Below are 20,660 nucleotides of genomic sequence, written 5' to 3'. Positions count from 1 at the left end.
CGATGGTCGGAGGAGGAGCGTCTTATCTTCCGACTGGGAGCCCTCCAACCACAGGGGATGAACTTGGACTTCAACAGTTTCTTCATCCCCCCTCCCCCCACTTTGTCTCAGCCGAATCCCTCCAGCCCGGCACCGCCTTCCTGACCTGCAGTCTTCTTCTTGACCTCTCCGCCTCCACCCTATCCGACCTATCACCCTCACCTTGACCTCTTTAAATAGGGTTGACCATGAAAACCTTTTTCCACGTATGGAATCAGCTATTACGAGGGGGCATAGCTTTAAATTAAGGGGTGGTAAGTATAGGACAGATGTTAGGGGTAGATTCTTTACTCAGCGAGTCATGAGTTCATGGAATGCCCTGCCAGTAAAGTGGTGGACTCTCCCTCATTATGGGTATTTAAACGGGCATTGGATAGGCATATGGAGGATAGTGGGCTAGTGTAGGTTAGGTGGGCTTGGATCGGCGCAACATCGAGGGCCAAAGGGCCTGTACTGCACTGTATTTTTCTATGTTCTATGTTCTATGATTCCATAGGCTTAATGGCAGAACCAACCTGAGAATAGGATGTGATAGCTACCATGGAATTTATGCTTGAATCATATGGTGGGATTGGGAATGAATTGTGAAGGTATTATTTTGGGTTAATTTGGCACCTGTGAGTCCTTTTTGCAGAGGTGTGGTCAATGCAGAACTCTATACCTGCCTGGTAGAGCGAGGTACCTGATGAAGGGTTTCTGCCTGAAACGTTGACTCTCTTGCTCCTCGGAAGCTGTGTGACCTGCTGTGCTTCTCCAGTGCCACACTTTTTGACTCTGACTCTCCAGCATCTGCAGTCCTCACTTTCTCCTAGATACTCAATTAGGCACCTTTAGGAACTAATTGGAGGCAATAATGTTGCTAAGACTTGGAAGATCCCAACTCAGGCAGTCCCCTCACTGAGAGGGCAAGTCCCTGGCGGCTCTCGGTGTGGGACACCACTGGCATTTCCTTTAAATTACCCCCATCATGGGGATGGCAGGGCTCAAGCATGGCTACATGCAACCTGCAGACTGGCTTCACAACTTCAGGCTCTCTGCTAAGGAGGAGGAGGTGATGGCCCAGTGGTATTATTGCTAGACTATTAATCCAGAAACTCAGCTAATGTTCTTGAGTATCTGGGTTCAAATCCCACCAGAGCAGATGGTGGAATTTGAATTCAACTCAAAAAAAATCTGGAATTAGGAATCGATCGATGACCATTGTTGATTGTCGAAAAAATCCATCTGGTTCACTACAGGGAAGGAAACGTGCCGTCCTTACCTGGTTTGGCCTACATGTGACTCCAGACCCACAGCAATGTGGTTGACTCTTAACTGACCTCTGAGCAATTATGGATGGACAATAAATGCTGGCCTAGCCAGTAATGCCGTCGCCCTGTGAATGAATATAAAACACTGGACCTCCTATCCTGGTAACCTGCCTACCTTCCTCAGTGACACCGTGACGAGCAACACAATTAGGGCCATTAATTTCCACAACAGGAAACATTTCAGAGTGGTACAATTCCAACCATAGAGTCAGACAGATGGATACTATTCATTCCATCATGTCTCTGCTCGCTTTTTGAAAAAGCTAAGCAATTGGTCCCACTTTCCTGATTCTCTCCTTAGCCTTTTTCTTATTTCCCATCCAGGTACATGAAACACCCAAACCAAACAGCTATCCCTCTATCTCCACTAGTAAGGCTAACAATCTCAAAATTGTTTGTAACAGCAATGTGACCCTCGTCTACAGGCTCAGATATGTCACTTACACAGGACTCTTAGTTCAAAACAAACATCTTAGCCACGAAGCAGATGGAAATAAGTAATCCCTGTCAGCTCTAAGAAAATCAATAGGAAAATGGCTCAGAAAAGACGGGACAAATAAAATAATTAACAAAGTCAGTAGTGCCCTTTGATTTGAATAGTGCATAAACATCAGCATGGAATTGTTGGGCCAAATGGCCTATTTCTGTGCCACATACTCTGTGCAATTCTGTGTGTTGGTGGAAGAAATAGGCTGCGCTCTTCCATTTGTAAATTAGGAATAATTATTATTCACTTACACAGTTCTTTTGTCTGTTTTCAACAGTTTGGGGGAGAACTCACTCAAGATGTCCAGAAAAGCCATGTTCAGAGGAGGCTGACCCTTGCCCTTAGGATTGTCATCTTTGAAGGCAAACTCGATACCATTTCTGCCAAAAGAGATGACGTCGGGTGAGGAAAGTAAACAACAGCAAGTTGCAAGTAAAATGGAAACAAAATGGTGAATGTTGAAGGAAAGAGGGAAATGGGTTTTACTTGTGTAGCATCGCCATTGCTTCCCTGGTTTTCAACTGATCCAATCCGAAGGTCAGTGAGAAACGTCGAGCCAAGTCCTTGATGCTGGTGAACTGTTGGGACCATCTGTCTAAACTGGTGCCTTGGCCTTGCAACAGCTCATTAAACAGCTGCAATAATAATTAATACAACATTAAATTTACAGACGTAAAATTAGATGGAATTTTAACTCTGATGGGGATTACGTTGATAACATTTTAACTCTGATAGAGATATCGTAGATAATGTTTTAACTCTGATGGGGATTTTCTGCCCTGAATGTTGTGAGGCAAATCACAAGAATGCCAAAATCTGAAACTCCATTTTGGTACCAAACACCAGTGATAAATGCTCAAAATACATAGGGGGGGCAAATTTCTTCCTGATAGCTTCAAAATCACCCCTGAATATTCAATTGGAATTGGACAACAGTTTCCTCTCTATGTGATAGGGGTAGTGCAGTGAGGAATAGCTCATCCAAAAGGAGATTTAGTCTCTCCCATGCATGCTCTCCATCTCCTCCAATCATACATTCCCTCTCTCCTCCCTTCTCTGCTCCTCCAACCACACATTCCTTCTTTCCTGTCTTCTCTGCTCCTCCAATCACACATTCCCTCTCTCCCACCCTTGCTGCTCCTTTAGAGACAGAATCAATGATTGGATGAGTAGGGAAGGTGGGAGAGGGGCAACCTATGATTGGATGACTGATGAGGCTACTCTCAATGGTTGGAGGGCCACATGCATTAGAGTTTCAGGAGGCCCGAGTAGAGGCTATTCAGAGAGATAGGGACTGAGTACATATTGAGAATAGGCTCGGGGCTTGGCCGGAGGGCTGGGAGGGAGCAGGGGCCTGATCATTGGCCAAGTCAGAGGCCAAAAATGTTCACACGGAATGGAAACTGCTTCTCTCATTTGTTGTAGCTTGCACCTGCTGCTTAAAAAGCTATTTCAGTGTTCTTCATTACCAAACCTCGGGCATCAAATGATTACATTTCACTGGAATAAATGTTGTTAATGTGTAGCCCAAATATCAAAGAGGAGCAGGAGCCAGGCATCAGAGGACGAAAGGCCCAGGTATTGGCAGAGCAGGAATAGAGAGACTCATTACACCCGATTAAAGATCCATAAAGATCTTTAATCTAGGAGAGAGTTTGGATGTGCTTTTGGTCATCAACCACAATAAAGAGCTGAGCCTTCCAAACTAACACCGAGCTCAAATTTAACCCGAGCAAAGCAGAATTTAAATTTTCTGCAAACAGCAGCTTGACGGTGTAAGACCAGGGCATGGATAAACCCATGGCAAAAGCACAACTGATTGGTGCTGCAAAGGTGGCTCAAATACAAAACTCAACAATTGCTTGAAAAGCACTCATTTTCAAGTCATAGTGGTATAAAAGCATGGGGTGGCATGGTGACTCAGTGGTTAGCACTGCTGCCTCACAGCACCAGGGACCCGGGTTCAATTTCTCTCTTGGGTGACTGTGTGGAGTTTGTACACTCTCCCTATGTTTGCGTGGGTTTCCTCCGGGTGCTCCGATTTCTTCCTATCGTCCAAAGGTATGCAGGTTAGGTGGATTGGTCAAGCTAAGTTGTCCCACAGTGTCTAGAAATGTGCAGCTTGGTGGGTTAGCCATGGAAAATGCATGGTTATAGGGAAGGGGGTGATCTGGGTGGGGTGCTCTTCAAAGGGTTGGTGTGCACTCGATGGGCCGAATGACCTGCTTCCACACTGTAGGGATTCTAAGATCTACAGCATAGAAAATGGCCCTTCAGCCCACTGCATTCATGCCAGTCAAAAACAACTACCTCACCATCCTAATCCTGAACCATCGGGGAAACAGTCTGAACAAGTCCTCAATAACAGAAAATAATTCAAGAAAAATATTTGTTGACCCAAACTAATGGAGCTTCTGATTAGTGCTAATCAACTTGGAACAAAGAATAGATAGTGTGTGCATGGTCTTGGACAAGGGGCTGTCTACAATGTGTGTATGATCCCATTTCGGAAACAGCGTACAAGAGATATATTTATTGTACATTAACATGAACATCTTACTCATAGCCTCTAGGTTAGAAGATTTAATAATGTGCAAGAAAATAGCCTTTGGTATTTGCTATCTTACCTTTCAAAAGAAAAGTCTAAAAGAAATTCAACACAAATAAAGAAACTTTGTTATTATGTGATTACACCATGTAATAAAGGAGTTAGTGAGAATGATAAAACAAACTCTAAAATCAAAACAGCAGCCCCAGAAAATTAAAGAGTCACCCTCAAATACAAAGAGCTCTAGAGGAGAAGGGTATTTTCACCCTGAGTGACAAGTTGCCTTTTATAATCCTGAACAGCTGCTGAGGGAAATTTCAGGGCTCAAACAATTCCATCATCAAAATTAAAAATCACTCAAAATTACTTCATCAGCAAAACTGAATATTGCTTTCAAAGATCAACAACGCTCAGCAAGTGACATATGTTTAATCTGTGTTTCCACAAGGCAGAAAGATAGGCATATATTAATCACAACCAAAGTGAAGTGTCTACAGCTCTACAATAAATGCGCCTTTCAGAGAATGTGATTTATATAACATCTTTTGGTTATTCTATAAAGTACAAGATGTCTTTAAAATGGTCACAAATAAAATATAACACACGCTCTGGAATTCAAAAGGCAATGGCCAGTGACCTGAATTTAAGGGTCAGCTTGATCACAGGGTCTGCAATGGTTCAGGAAGATGGCTCATTCTCAAAATAAACCAATAAATGCTGGCTCTGCATAAACGTTCACATCCCAGATTTAATTTGAATAAAATAAATAACGTGACAAAGATCTATGATGTTTATCCCACCCTTTGTACTGAAGTAAATAAATGCAGCCCAGCCCAGTCCAGTTGAGGGAAATGCAACAAACACACAGAATGCTGTGGAAGCTCAGCAGCACTTGGTAGTGTCGGTAGAGAGAGAATCTTTGAGGAGAAAGTGAGGTCTGCAGATGCTGGAGATCAGAGCTGAAAATGTGTTGCTGGAAAAGCGCAGCAGGTCAGGCAGCATCCAGGGAACAGGAGAATTGACGTTTCGGGCATAAGCCCGAAGAAGGGCTTATGCCCAAAACGTCGATTCTCCTGTTCCCTGGATGCTGCCTGACCTGCTGCGCTTTTCCAGCAACACATTTTCAGCTCTGTAGAGACAGAAACAGAGTTAAAGTCACAAGCCCGATACCATTTCTTCAGAACTTCGATGTGAACATCCAGCAAAGTTCTGAAGAAGATTCATTCTGGATTCGAAATTGTTACTCTGTTTCCCTTTCCACAGATGCTGCCGGACCTTTCTTCGGCACTCCTTGTTTCAGACTTCCAGCATTTGCAGTATATTGCTGTCATTGCAAAAGTGGGATTGGTATGTTTCAGCAAATCGAGCCTTTAAAAGACTGATCCAATTCATCCAATTCTCCTGCTCTTTCTCTATAGTCCAATGTTTGCAAGAAAATTCCCAATTCCTTTTTTGTGATATTTACCACTGAGTCAATTTGCACCACCCTTTCAGGTCACAAAAGCTCACTGTGCATAAAAATATTGTCTTTTCTCCATGTGCCACTTATGAGCTTTATTAGTGGCAATGCTCAAGCAACAGTCAAGTAACAAGATGAACAAAGCAACAATAACTGACAGGGATATTAAGGTCTAGCTTCGGTTTTAGCAAGAGAATGGGTAACGGATTCATTTCTAAACATGTTGCAATTGCCCCTTAGGCTGGAGTTCCCTGCTTTCTGCCAATGCATACACAAGGGGTTTTTTACCTGCTTCAAGCTCTGAATTAAGGTCTTTGCACACTGAATTTTATCAATCTGCCTCGTCCTGCTGAGTGTTTCCTTAATGATGTCTCCATAGTCAATGTAATACTGGTAAGAAACAGACACATATTTTGTGAGTAAACTGTTGTACACGAGTGTAAGAGTCATTTGCTCTTTTCTTATTGACAGTGATATCAAATTAAAACCTCGATTTGAATTCAGCCTGAATTAATAAGCTGAAAGCCTCATCTCTTCACTGAACTGTGAGTCCTTAAGTGAAATGACTGTGGACAGCATCAATCTGTTTCCAAGTGGCTGTGGGGCTCACAGCTACTCCTAATTCAGAGTAAATTGGCACTAAGTTGGTTATCAAACTGAAGGAGCCACAGAAAAAGCGGATGAGCAAAAGGGTAAACAAAAATCTTATACTCATGTAGTTGGGAATGGTCCTCTGAGGTTAGGCATAAGGTAATTACTGAACAGGAGAGAGGATGTTTTACTCCATATCGAACTATACTATCTAACAAGGGGGCTTGTTTCAAAGGTAATCATTGTTTTGTTCAAGGGAGGGAAAATGAGCAGGAACTGTGTCATAGAGTTACACAGTTGTACAGCATGGAAACAGACTCTTCAGTTTGCCACCCAAATATCCGAAGTCAATCTAGTCCTATTTGCTTGCAACCGGCTCATATCCTTGCTATTCATATACCCATCCAGATGCCTTTTAAATGCTGTAATTGTACCAGCCTCTACCACTTCCTCTGGCAGCTCAATCCACTTTCCTGCCTTATCCCCGCAACCTTGATTCCTTTCCTGATTAAAAACCTATCTCAGCCTTGAATATTGTCAATGAGCCAGCCTCTCTGCAGTAAAGAATCCTGCCGACTACCTTCTGAGAGAAAGAAATTCTTCCTCATCTCTGTCTTAATCATCTACCACTTGAAAACGTCTGCATGTAATGCCAGCTCTGAAACCTCACCTTCCTGCTCAATTGCCTGTTATCCTGTCCTGCATTTGACTCCAGATTTCCCCTCATGCAGTTGGCTCTTAATTGCCCTCTGAAAGGAACCTAGCTAAACCTTCACCTGCTCAGGGGCATTTTGGGGATGTGCAAGAAATGCAGACCTAGCCAGTGATGTCCACGTGACAGTGGCAAGTAGCACAGACAGATCATTATTTAAGACACAAAATCTTTACCTTGATGTATTGTTTGAAGATGTCAGCAGCAATATCCATCTCCACAACACTGAATACGATTAGTTTACAGAAAGCAGCTAGCAGATTTCTCCTCTTGTGTAGTCTGCCCACTTTGCATTCCTCATCTGTAACAAAATGAAGGGGAAGGGTAACAATTCTGATTGATGCCAATAAGTCTCCTGTCTAAACTGACTCCTCACACAAACTTGGAGCTGAAAGAGCTCCTCAAACCTGCTCCATCCTTCATCAGGATCACTGGCTGAATTCCACATTCCCAACCATCCTCCAATAACCAATGATGTCTTACCCAATCGACCTACCTCCCGCCTCAAAAACATGCCTTGCTTGATTTGATTTGATTTATTATTGTCACATGTGCCGAGATACGGTGAAAAATATTGTTTTGCATGCTACCCAGACAAATCATACCTTATATAAGCACTTCAGAGTTAATAGAATATAATGCAGAATATTGTGCTACAGCTACAGGGAAGGGGCAGAAAAAGATTAATTCTAATACGAGAGATTTGTTTGTAAGTCTGATAACAGCAGGGAAGCAGCTGTTCTTAAAGCTGTTGGTACATGTTTTCAAACTTCTGCCCGATGGAGGAGGATAGTCGAAAGTACAACCAAGGTTGGGGTGGGGGGGGGGGGTGGGGGGTCTTTGATTATGTTGGCTGCTTCCTGAGGCAGTGGAAAGTGAGACAGGGTCAATGGGAGGAAGGCTAGTCTTTGTGACGGACTGGGCTGCGTTCACAGCTCTCTATAATTTCATGTGGTTTTGGGCAGAGCAGTTGCCATACCACACTGTGTTGCATTCATGCTTTTAAAAAAATGGGTAACAGTCCTTGTGGACATGCTGAATTTCCTTAGCCTCCTGAGGAAGTTGAGGTGTTGGTGTGCTTTCTTGACTAGAGCATCAACGTGGATGGGCCAGGCCGGATTGTTGGTGATATTTATTCCTAGGAACTTGAAGATCTCGACCACCTCCACCTCATCACCATTGATACAGACAGGGGCATTCTTCCATTCAGCTCCCTGAAGTTGATGACCAGCTCCTTTGTTTTGCTGACATTAGTGGAGAGATTGTTGTCTTTACACCATGCCACTAAGCTGGCTATCTCTTTCCCCATCTCCGTCTTCTCGCTGTTTGAGGTCCAACCCACTACAGTGGTGTCACCAGCAAACTTGTAAATGGAGTCATAGCGTAATTTGGCCACACAGCCATGTGTGTATAAGAAGTATAGTAAAGGGCTGAGTAGCCAGGATTATCACAGAGGTGTTGTTGCCTATCCTTACTGATTGTTGTCTGTGTATCAGGAAATCAAGGATGCAGTTGCTGAGTGGGGGTGGGGGGGAAGAACCCTAGGTCTCGGAGTTTGGAAATGTGTTTTCTTGGAATTATGGTGTTGAAGGCAGAGCTAAAGTCAATAAATAGGAGTTTGACATAGATGTTGTTGTTATCCAGATGTTCCAGGGATGAATATAGGGCCAGGGAGATGGTGTCTATCATGGACCCTTTGCAACAGTGGGTGAATTGTCATGGATCAAGGCAATCGGAGAGGCTGGTGTTGATACAGACTATTACTAACTTCTCGAAGCACTTCATCATGACCAAGCACCAAGAGGTGTTGATCAGGAGACTGACCCCTCCACCCTTTACCTACCAAGGACTCTGTACCCATCATCATGCATCTCCAACATACACCATGATGATCAAACCATGTCCAGCCACCTCCCAATACCCCGCATATCAATCAGGCCACCGAATGCCCTGTACCCACTCCATGCCACCCCACCACACTCCATGCGGCCCACCTTCATAACCTTATGCTCAAGCTAATTGATGACCCTCCTTCCCTAACTCTTGCATTTCTCTTTCTAAACCAACTCACCCAGTATCCATCATGGGAAGACCATGAAACCATACTGACATAAAATAAAGTTAGGTGCCTATTGGTGTCCATTGCTATTTAAAATATAAAAATCTTAATACTGCAATATTCTTTCAACGAATGTGCTATGAAATTTGGCATTTGGAGCTGTCTAAAAATCCACACCTGAAGTATTGCATGTTCTTGGGTCTCCTTACCCCTTAAGGAAGGAATTACTTGGCATAACGTGAGTATAGTGATGGTTCATCACTCTGTTCCCGGGATGATGGGATTGAGGAGACTGGCCTATACTCACTAGAGTTTCAGAGATTGAGAAGTCATCTCATGGAAGCAGACAGAATTCTGAGCTTGATGAGCAGAAAGAATATTAATCTCTGGCTGAACCAGGGGAATCAGTCTCAGAGTACGAGATAGGACATTTAGGATTGAGATAACAGGGAGCTTTTTCACTCAGAGGGCGGTGAAGCTCTGGAATGGTCTACCTCAGAGAATTGTGAAGGCTCAGTCCTTGAGTATATTCAAGAGAAAAATTGATAGTTTTCAAGACATCGAGGGATATGGGGTCATTGAGGCAAACGATAGGGTCTGATGTCATTGCAACATGAAAGCAATGAAAATAGGAGCAGGAGTAGGCCACTCGGCCTTTCAAGGCTGCTCTGCCATTCGATATGATAATGGCTGATCACCCAACTCAGTCCCCTGTTCCCACTTTCTCCCCATACCTTTTGATCCCTTTGGCATCAAGAACTATATAGAGTCATAGAGATGTACAGCATGAAAACAGACCCTTCGGTCCAACTCGTCCATGCCGACCAGATATCCCAACCCAATCTAGTCCCACCTGCCAGCACCCAGCCCATATCCCTCCAAACCCTTCCTATTCATATACCCATCCAAATGCCTCTTAAATGTTGCAATTGTACCAGCCTCCATCACATCCTCTGGCAGCTCATTCCATACGCGTACCACCCTCTGCGTGAAAAAGTTGCCCCTTAGGTCTCTTTTATATCTTTCCCCACTCACCCTAGACCTATGTCCTCTAGTTCTGGACTCCCCGACCCCAGAGAAAAAACTTTGTCTATTTATCCTATAATATCTAATTCCTTCTTAAAAGCATTCATTGTTTTTGCCCTCAACTGCTTTTCTTGGCAAAGAATTCCACTCACTGGGTGAACAAATTTCTCCTCACCTCCATCCTAAATGACCTACTGCACACATTATACTATAACCCCTGATTTGGACTCCCTGATCATGGGAAAATCTTTCCTGTGTTTACTCTGGTTTGTCCATCTATCAGATGTCCCTCATAGGGGACAACAATGGAGGAGGCTGCAGGGGCCAAATGGCCTGCAGCTGTTTCTATTTCCTATAGCCTATGGTATATAACATGTATGTATTAAAAATCTGTCTCCTCAATAAATGGAGACTTTTTTTTAAACTTTCTCAATTTATCTGAGCTGTGTTTTATTGCAGTTTCAGAGAGTACTCTATTAATAATATATATTAAGTGAAGTTAAACCTCTGCCAAGGATGATTCCATTGGAATGCACAGTCCAAAAGTTACTCAAAATAAAATCATCAGGAAAAGAGGGAGCCTAATACCACTTACAATTCTCCTATTGCAACACCATCATTGTGTTTTATTGTGTTATCAGTTAATGTTCATTTTCACACACTGAAGCATCCTAGTCCCAGAAACTAAATGAAGCAAAGGAATTGTACCAGTCGCAGCCCTGTCTGTTTGCAGGCTTCCATCGCTAACATAATGCAGTCTTGGAACTCTATCAATAAGTGCAAACATCAATCATGACCAGTGTGTACAAATAACGATAAACCACTTCATACTGTTTCTTTTATTTAAAAGAAATCTCATTGTAGCAACTTTATAGATTGCAGAAAAACAGTAAATACAAGACCAGTAGATGGTGTGAATTTAAGAATATTCTCAGCAAATCCACACCCAATCTCCAAAATTCTGAATGCAACAAAGAATTGAGACTTGGATCAGGTCCAGTTTGAGTTCTTGACATACGCTCAAGGCTAATATCTTTTAAACAATGTTTTTTTTAATAGACCTTGTACAATAGTAAGGCTACAGAGCAGCACACTGTGTGCTGTATAGGTTCCAATCTCTGAACATAGCATTAGTATATGAAGGCTGAGTTAAATCACAGTTAGATCACAGCTCAAGCCAGAGTCTCACATATCTACTCATTAAAACCTACCTCAACAGTGCTCATGGATATGACTTATTGTTGGATTCCTTACCTACTCCCCATCTGTGAACTTAAACAATCTCAGAATTTTATCAACTTCCCAGCTACCTTGCCCCCATCCCCAACCTCCTATTTATCTCCGAGACCCCTTCTGCCCTCGCCCACCCCCTCCCACCAAACATTCCTAACACATGCCCGAAACGTCAACTCTCCTGCTCCTCAGATGCTGCCTGACCTGCTGTGCTTTTCCAGCGCCACACTTTTCGACTCAGAATTTTGCAGCCAATTAATCCATTTTGAAGATTAGTCACTTGTTCTAATGAAGGAAACACAGCAACTAATTTACCCACAGCAAAACCCCAAACCAGCACTGAGATCATCTGTTTCACTGTGGATGAGTTAAGAATGGCCAGGGAGAATATCCCTTCCCTTCTACAGAATAGGAAGCAAATGGTGTTGGGGGAGGGTGTTTTTGTAATGGGTGACCAGTGGTATACCACAGGGATTAGTGCTGTTTGTTCTTTACATTTACAACTTGGATGTGAATGTAGAAGGAACATTCACAGATGACACAAAAATTGGTGCTGACAGTGAGGAGAATGGTTTCAGGATACACTCTGATATTGATCAGCTGGTGAACTGGGCAGAGCAATGGCAGATGGAATTTAATCGCGATAGGTGCAAGGTGATGCATTTTAGGAGGTCTAATAAGGGAAGGATTTGCACCATAAATGGTAGGTGCCTAGGGAGTACTGAGGAGGAAAGGGACATTGGTGTACAAGTCCACAGATCCCGGAAGGTTTCAGCACAGATAGACAGAGTGGGGAAGAAAGCACACGGGATGCTTGCCTTCATAGCCAGGGAATAGAAGATAGGAGCAAGGAAGCCTTATTACAACTTCATAAAACATTGGTTTGGCCAGAGATGGAATACTGTGTGAGGTTCTGGTTGCCACACCAACGATCGGTGAGGGCAATAGATCGGTGGGAGAGTACAGAAATGACAAAACACGTAGCACCGTGGGGTGCCCAGCTGTATAGGAGGGGAAGAAGAAGGGCAGGGGAATTTTAGCTAGGGAAGCAGACAAGCAGATCTGTAAGTGTCACCATAACTCCAGGATGGTTTGCTGCCTTCATGGGTCTAGAGTCCTCCAGAGGCCACAGTCCACACTGTCCCAACAATATACAGAGGAATGGGGGAGTGGTCTTGTGATTGGAACATAGGGTGCTAGATAGAAAATTGGTAAGCAAGACCTCAAAAACAATCTCCAGATTACTGCCAGTGCCACGAGTGAGGGAGTACAGAAATTGGAGATAAGAAACATAGTGATAAATACAATCGAGAGCAAAGGTTGATACAGAAGGCTCATAAGGAGGCAAATAACAGAAGCAAAGAGGGATTATGATAAAATACTGGCAGCTAACAAAAAGAGAAATCCCAAAAGACTTCTACAAGCAGGTCAACAATGAAAGGAATAAGACCAATTAGGGACCAAAAAGGGGATTTACATTTGGAGGTGTTAAATTAATACTTTGCATCTGCCTTTATCTTGGAGGCAGATGCTGCCCTGGTTATTGAATGACAGAGGAGGAATCTCAGTTACAAGAAGGGTTGAAACCTGATGTTGCACACTTTAGTCTCATTCACAAAGGAGCTGCCCATACCCAAAAATACCAGCTGAGATTGAAATAATGTCTATAAAGTACAAATAGTGTAATGGTTTGCATTTTAATATTATTTCAATTTAATATTCATTCTTTTACTATCTCACCCACCATTTCCCTGGTTTCAGCTGAATTTGTTCATTTTTATTTATCATGGGATTTTAATTTGATTCTTTGAAATATATATAAATTCTTTGATCTAACTCAGACTTTAAATATAGTTCTTTGGGCTAACGGGGTCTTTATGGGGATGGGGAGAAAGCAGGAACAAGGGACTGAATCAGATGGTCAGCCATGATAATACTGAATGGCGGAGGGCACATGATGGGCTGAATGGCCTACTCCTGTTCCATAGTTTCTATGTTTCAAATCAGCATGTGGACTGTGAACTTGTGCCTTGAATAAAACACCATTATTTCCATATTTATGAAACTTCTAAAGGAAGAAAAATGGGGAGTCTCCACAATAAACTTGCACAGTGGTCCAAATCAGCCCAAGTGACCTCCCCAATTCCCCAATGTGGGCAGAGAGATTGTCACTTAATCTTTACCCTTACTTGAAAGAGGTGAGAACAAAGTCAGTATGGAGTGTGACTGCCACCTGGTGTTCATCATACAAACTATACCCACAACTAGAAAAGAATGGTTAAATGACAGGCTGGCTGAATTGTTCTTGCACACAGCTGGTGAGGACAGAACAAGTAAATGGCCTCTTGCTGTGCTCCAACCAATCCAAAGATACAACATTAAGTATTTTTTTCAATTCCAAGTAAGTAATTAGTTTAATTAGAAGCATCTTGACCTATATATTGATTATAAACAGGCTAATGAAATATACGGCAGATGGAATACAATGTGGTAAAATGTGAGGTTATGCACTTTGGTAGGAGGAATAGAGGCATATACTATTTTCAAAATGGGGAAAGACTTTGGAAATCAAGTTCAAGGGACTTGGGAGTCCTAGTTCATGATTCACCTCAAGTTAACAGGCAGATTCAGTTGACAGTTAGGAAGGCAAATGTAAAGTTTACATTCATTTCAAGCAGGCTGGAATAGAAGAGCAGAGATGTACAGCTGAGGCTATATAAGGCTCTGGACAAATGGGCATTTGGAATATTATGAGTAGTTCTGGGCCCCATATCTAAGGAAGGATGTGCTGGCATTGGAGGATGTTTACAAGAATGATCCTGAGGATGAAGGGCTTGTCATACAAGGAGTAGGTAAGGACACTGGGTTTGTATTCAATGGAGTTTAGAAGGATGAAACTTACAAAATACTGAAGGCCTGGATAGAATGGACATGATGAAGACATTTCCATTAGTAGGAGAGACTAGGACTTGAGGGCACAGCCTCAGAGTGAAGGGATGACCCTTTAGAACTGAGATGAGGAGGAATTTCTTCAGCAGAGAGTAGTAAATCATTGCCCCAGAGGGATGTGGAGGTCAAGTTGTTGAGTGTATTTAAGACAGAGATATCTAGGCTCTTGATTAGCAAGGAGATTAAGGGTTACGGGGAGAAGGCAGGAGAATGGTTAAGAAACATATCAGCTATAATTGAATGACAGAGCAGACTAAATGGACCAATTGGCCTATTCTGCTCCTATATCTTATGGTCTTTTGATCTATTTTTCCTTTCTACATCCTAGTCTCCCTGATATAGGAAGGATGTTGTGAAACTTGAAAGAGTTCAGAAAGCATTTACAAGGATGTTGCGAGTGTTGGAGGATTTGAGCTATAGGGAGAGGCTGAATAGGCTGGGGCTGTTTTCCCTGGAGCATCAAAGGCTGAGGGGTGACCTTATCATGAGAGGCGTGGGTAGGGTAAATAGACAAGGTCTTTTCCCCAAGGTGGGGGAGTCCAGAACTAGACAGCATAGGGTTAGGGTGAGAAGGGTAAGATATAAAAGAGACCCAAGGGGCAATGTTTTCACACAGAGGGTGGTACGTGTATGGAATGAGCTGCCAGAGGAAGTGGTGGAGGCTGGTACAATTGCAACATTTAAGAGGCATCTAGATGGGTATATGAATAGAAAGGGTTTGGAGGGATATGGGCCAAGTGCTGGAAAATCGGACTACATTATGTTGGGATATCTGGTTGGCATGGACAAGTTGGACTAAAGCGTCTGTTTCTGTGCTGTACATTTCTACAAATTGGCCATGCTAAATTGCCCGTAGTGTTTAGGGGTAGGGGAATGGGTCTGGGTCGGTTGCGCTTCGGCGGGTCAGTGTGGACTTGTTGGGCTGAAGGGCCTGTTTCCACACTGTAAGTAATCTAATCTAATCTAATCTAAACTCTATTAAGCCTTGCAGCTTAAGATGCTTAACTGGATGGTTAAAATCCATTGTTCCAAGAGTGAGAGTACAATTTGCAAGTGTACTTTTATATTGAATCTTCCAAAACTGCGCAAGTCATAGAATTAGACATTACAGAAGAGGCCCTTCAACCCAACAAGTCTGTACCGAGCACAACAACTCTAAAATCTACACTGGTCCCAATTTCGAGCAAAAATTTCTGGAAAAGCTCAGCAGATCTGGCAGCATCTGTGAAGAGAAATCAGAGTTAATGTTTTGGGTCTGGTGACCCTGGCACTTTCTAGCACTTGGCCCATAGCCTTCCATGTTCATCCTGTCTTTAAAATGCAGGAGAAAGCAACATTGTGACAGGGAGGCTGCACAATCCGAGGTCCACATGGCCGTTTAATTAGAAAAGAACATGTGCATTTATATGGCATCTTTCATAACTTCAGGGCTTTCCAGCCAGATGTGTGCATTATCAGTGTTGCCACTGTTCTGATGGTTATGAACAAATACAGAGTCAATACCCTGACCGTGGCCAGTGGTCCCAATGGTTTATTTTACAAAGTAGGAGATGATCCTCTGGAAAGCCCGGTTATTAATGGCATTGCCCAGACAGTTGCAGAGATACAGTAGGAAGGGTCTAGGTCCAATCAACAGTCTTAGTTATTTCAATGGATCTCAAGGATCCCCAAGACACAATAACGATGACAGTGCCAGGGAATTCCTGACTGATTGCTGCTCAGTGAATCTCATCTGGCACCACATGAAGACTGGACCAACCACTGCCCCTTAGAGGTGACAACTGCCTGCCATCTGGCTTCAGAGAGTAAGGGCGAGACAACCCAAGGAAACTCAAGGAATCAAGCCCCAGGTAGAAATCAAAGTCCTGCAGGTGCTGAAAACCTGAAGCTGAAAGTTGCTGCAGAAACTCAGAAGCTTCTGTGGAGAGAGAAACAAAATTTAACATTTTGAATCCAATTCTCCTCTTAGACCGCAACATCTGGAACTCTGTAACAAAATTCTTCAGAGTTTTTCATCTGAAGACGAAGAGTCACAGCGGAGTTAAGAGTTAACTCTGTTTCTGTCTCCACAGACACTGCCACATCTGCTGAGCTTCTCCAACATTTCCTGTGTTTTACTCCCCTGGTTGAAAATCAATAACTTCAGGCGAGGAAGAGAACCTTGTTTGATCTTGGATGGAGTGGCAAAGCGGTCACACACAAAAATACATCTCAATGCACAAGGAGCCCTGGCATTAAAGTCTCGGAGATCTGATTCCTGGAATACTACAAGTTATCAAGTGGTTCAGTTACCAGCTAGGAGTCCTGGCTTTATGAGGTTCAAATACCACCACAGAGTCATCAAAATGTACAGCACGGAATCAGACCCTGCGATCCAACTTATCCATGCCGACCAGATATCCTAACCTAAAAAGTCCTATTTGCCAGCACTTGGCCCATATCCTTCTAAACCCTTCCTATTCATAAATTTTGATTCAGTTAATGAACTTGAATCTAAGCTAGCTTCGGCGATAGTGACCATGAATCCATCATCGATGGCCATAAGGATCCTGTGGATTCATTAATGTCCTTTAGAGAAGGAAATTGGCCAGTCGTACCCAGTCTGGCCTACATGTGACTCCAGGCCGACCATAACTGACTCTCAAATGTCCTCTGGTAGGCTATACAGTTCAAGGGCATCAGGCAACAACATCAATACGACACCCACACCTCACGAGAGAATAAATAAATAAATAAAATCTGCAAGGCCTCAGTTCAGAGGAACAGCCCAGTTGCCGCCACTAGAGCTTACCGTTGTCAGGGTGACCGCTGTCTCGGGCGATGAAAACATGATCCAGGACGAAGGTCACAAGCTCTGTCTGCAGGGACTCCTCTGGGATATAGGCAAATGGCTCAACCATTTCAGAACCAATGGGTGGTTCCTCGTGACTGAAAACCAGCAGGAGATCACACAGAATGATGAAGGCCTGGAGAGGGGCATAAACATCTCTCAGCCATTGGAGAAAACGAAAACACAGTACTCAGGAGTTGATAGAAGGGGAAGCATCAATTGTTAGCTAGGCATTAAGAACCCATGGAACACAGACTATTGGCAATGGAAGAGAGTTTCCAGCATCACCTGAGGATTGAATCTTTAATTTAAACATTAATCCCCAAGTCATCACTTCAAATAAAGCCCAGCAAAAACACTGCATCCATTTCAAAATTATGCCTCATTTTCCATTTATTTTCTTTGAGGGGAAGGGGGTTGGGTGGTGAAGGTAAAAGGGCCAATGATAAAACTTCCAGGAATCTCTCCAACTAGAGTTGGCAAATCCTGCAGAAATGCTGCTCATCTCCCACTCCGATCCGCAGTTGGATTCTGGAAGTTGGCTGATTCCAACTGGCCTGCAGGGTAGTGGAGCCAATAACGGATCAGCATCAGGGCAATCTGCAACTCTCTCAGTTCACTTCCTGAGCTCCATGAGGGAACTGAAGGACATCCCTATCCCTGCTGGTGTTCACCTTGTTTTTGCTGGAACAGATCACTGGACTGGTAATGCAGAGCCTTATTCTCTGGAGATGCAGGTTCAAGTCTCACCTCAGGTGCTGGTGGGATTTGACTTTGGTTAGGTTTAGAGTGTTGCTGAACAAAGAGACCCCTTGGAGTGCAGGTTCATAGCTCCTTGGAAGTGGAGTTGCAGATAGATAGGATAGTGCAGAAGGTATTTGGGAGACTTTCCTTTTTTGGTCAGTGCATTGACTGTAGGAGTTGGGAGATCATGTTGTGGCTGTACAGGACATTAGTTAGGCCACTTTTGGAACACTGTGTGCAATTCTGGTCTCCCTGCTGTAGGAAGTATGTTGTGAAACTTGAAAGAGTTCAAAAAAGATTTACAAGGGTGTTGCCAGGGTTGGAGAGTTTGAGCTGTAGGAAGAGGCTGAATAGGCTGGGGCTGTTTTCCCTGGGGCATCGGAGGCTGAGGAGTGACCTTATAGAGGTTGATAAAATCATGAGGGGCATGGATAGATAAATAGACAAGATTTTTTCCCTGGGCTAGGGAAGTCCAGAACTAGAGGACACACGTTTAAGGTGGGAGGGGAAGGATTTAAAAGGGACCTAGAGGCAACTTTTTCGTGCATAGGGTGGTGCGTGTATGGAATGAGCTGCTACAGGAAGTGTTGGAGGCTGGTACAATTACAACATTTAAAAAACATCTGGATGATTATATGAATAGGAAGGGTTTAGAGGGATATGGACCGAGTGCTGGCAAATGGGACTAGATTAATTTAGGATATCTGTTCAGCATGGATGAGGTGGACTGAAGGGTTTGCTTCTGTGCTGTACATCTCTATGACTCTATAATTAATATAAACAAAACATCTGGAACTGAAAGCTAGTCCCAGTCATGGAGATGCTGGATCTGTTTTCAATTGGTGGTAAATCCTGTCTGATTTGCTCATGTCCTTTAGGGAAGGAAATCTGTCATCGTCACCTGGTCTGGCCTAGAGTGACTTCAGAACGTGGTTAACTCTTAACTCCTTCAGAAATGGCCAAGCAAGTCACTCGATTCAAGGGCACATAAGGACGGGCAACAAATGTTATGCCACATTCCATGAGAGAATAAATGGAAGAAAGTACCAATGTCCTCACCACAATGGCCATAGCTGGAGAGGTGCCACTCCATATCAAGTATGGCTGACCATACTGCCTACTCTTACTGCCTGCTGAATTGGATGAATCTACAAGTTGGTTATCAATTAATGACATGAACATGGCTTCCTTGACTCAACAGGTCCTTGAGTGGGATTTGAACCCACTGAGGGGCACAGATGCTTCCCACTGCCCCATATGATACTCCCCGCCAATAATATTACAGAACAATTAACCCAAAGGCCCTCATCAATGCTCTGGCACAGGAGTTCAAATCGCATCATAGTATCTAGTGGAAATTAAGGTCAATAAGAAATAAATTAGAATGATGGGGCTCTTGTGATGCAGTGATAACATCCCTACCTCCAGGCCAGGAGGCATAGGTTCTAGTCCCAACGTCTCCAGAGTTGTGTCATAACATGTGTGCACAGCTGGGGTGAAAATATATTGCCACAAACCAAGGCCATGAAACTATTTTAACATTATTAAAAACCCATCTGCTTTATAAATAGCCTCTAACAGCTGGACACCAGCCAGCTTTCAAAAGTGTGTTGCTGGAAAAGCACAGCAGGTCAGGCAGCATCCGGGGAGCAGGAGAGTCGACATTTCGGGCCGGAGTCCTTCATCAGGAATGAGGCTGGGAGCCACGGGGGCGGAGAGATAAATGGGAGCGGGGTGGGGCTCCTATTTACCTGTCCGCCCCTGTGGCTTCCAGCTTCATGCCTGATGAAGGGCCCGGCCTGAAATATCGACTCTCCTGCTCCGCGGATGCTGCCTGACCTGCTGTGCTTTTCCAGCAACACACTCTCGACTCTGATCTACAGCATCTGCAGTCCTCACTTTCACCAGCCAGCTTTACCTAGTCTGAAAACAACAAGTGCTGGAGATCACAGCAGGTCAGCATCTATGGAGAGAGAGCAAGCTAATGTTTCAAATCTAGACTTCATCAGAGCTAAAGTGACCTATGGAGGGGGCAACATTAATGCTATAGTTGGGGAGGGGTGGGAAGCGTGGGGGTAGTGGGTGGAGAAAGGAAATTGATAGTTCATGGGAATGGGATTGTGAGAATGGTAGAACAATGGTGTGTCTAATTGCCAGACTTAAAAGGACAGTAACCAGAATGGGGGGAGGGGAACACATGCTAATAAGACTGTAAGACAGAGGAGCAGAAAGAAAGGGAAGAAATGGTTCTCACTGAGGAGGTGTTGAACTCAATATTAACTCCAGAAGGTTGTAAAGTGCCTAATGTGAAGAAGAGATGTTGTTCCTCCAGTTTGTACTGTGATCCACTGGAACACTGCAACATGCCAAGGACAGACATTGGGCATGTGAGCAGGACTCTGTGTTAAAATGACTGGCCATGGCAAGGTCAGGGTCCTGCTTTACTTAGTCTGACTGACACTGTGACTCCAGAACCACAGCAATGGGACTGAGTTTAGATTAGATTACTTACAGTGTGGAAACAGGCCCTTCGGCCCAACAAGTCCACACCGACCCGCCGAAGCGCAACCCACCCAGACCCATTCCCCTACATTTACCCCTTCACCTAACACTAGGGGCAATTTAGCATGGCCAATTCACCTAAGCTGCACATTTTTGGACTGTGGGAGGAAA

The 20,660-nt window shown here is 43.7% G+C and overlaps 1 protein-coding gene across 3 annotated transcripts in view; it reads right to left on the bottom strand.

Moving 5' to 3' along the window:
* Positions 1-20,660, bottom strand: part of si:ch211-269e2.1 (cohesin subunit SA-2) — a 142,089-nt gene that overhangs the window by 16,455 nt on the left and 104,974 nt on the right. For all 3 annotated transcript variants that reach the window (XM_043692329.1, XM_043692332.1, XM_043692330.1), the window contains exons 25-29: positions 17,205-17,379; positions 7,323-7,447; positions 6,132-6,233; positions 2,323-2,471; positions 2,088-2,216 (exon numbers count right to left, since the gene is read on the bottom strand). In XM_043692329.1, the coding sequence (XP_043548264.1) occupies positions 2,088-2,216; positions 2,323-2,471; positions 6,132-6,233; positions 7,323-7,447; positions 17,205-17,379 (680 nt within the window). The remainder of the gene's footprint in view (positions 1-2,087; positions 2,217-2,322; positions 2,472-6,131; positions 6,234-7,322; positions 7,448-17,204; positions 17,380-20,660) is intronic.

This window comes from Chiloscyllium plagiosum, chromosome 6 (genome assembly GCF_004010195.1).
Source record: "Chiloscyllium plagiosum isolate BGI_BamShark_2017 chromosome 6, ASM401019v2, whole genome shotgun sequence".
Lineage (NCBI taxonomy): Eukaryota > Metazoa > Chordata > Chondrichthyes > Orectolobiformes > Hemiscylliidae > Chiloscyllium > Chiloscyllium plagiosum.
The sequence above is the reverse complement of the archived record's forward strand: the minus strand, read 5'-3'. Positions and strand labels throughout refer to the sequence as shown.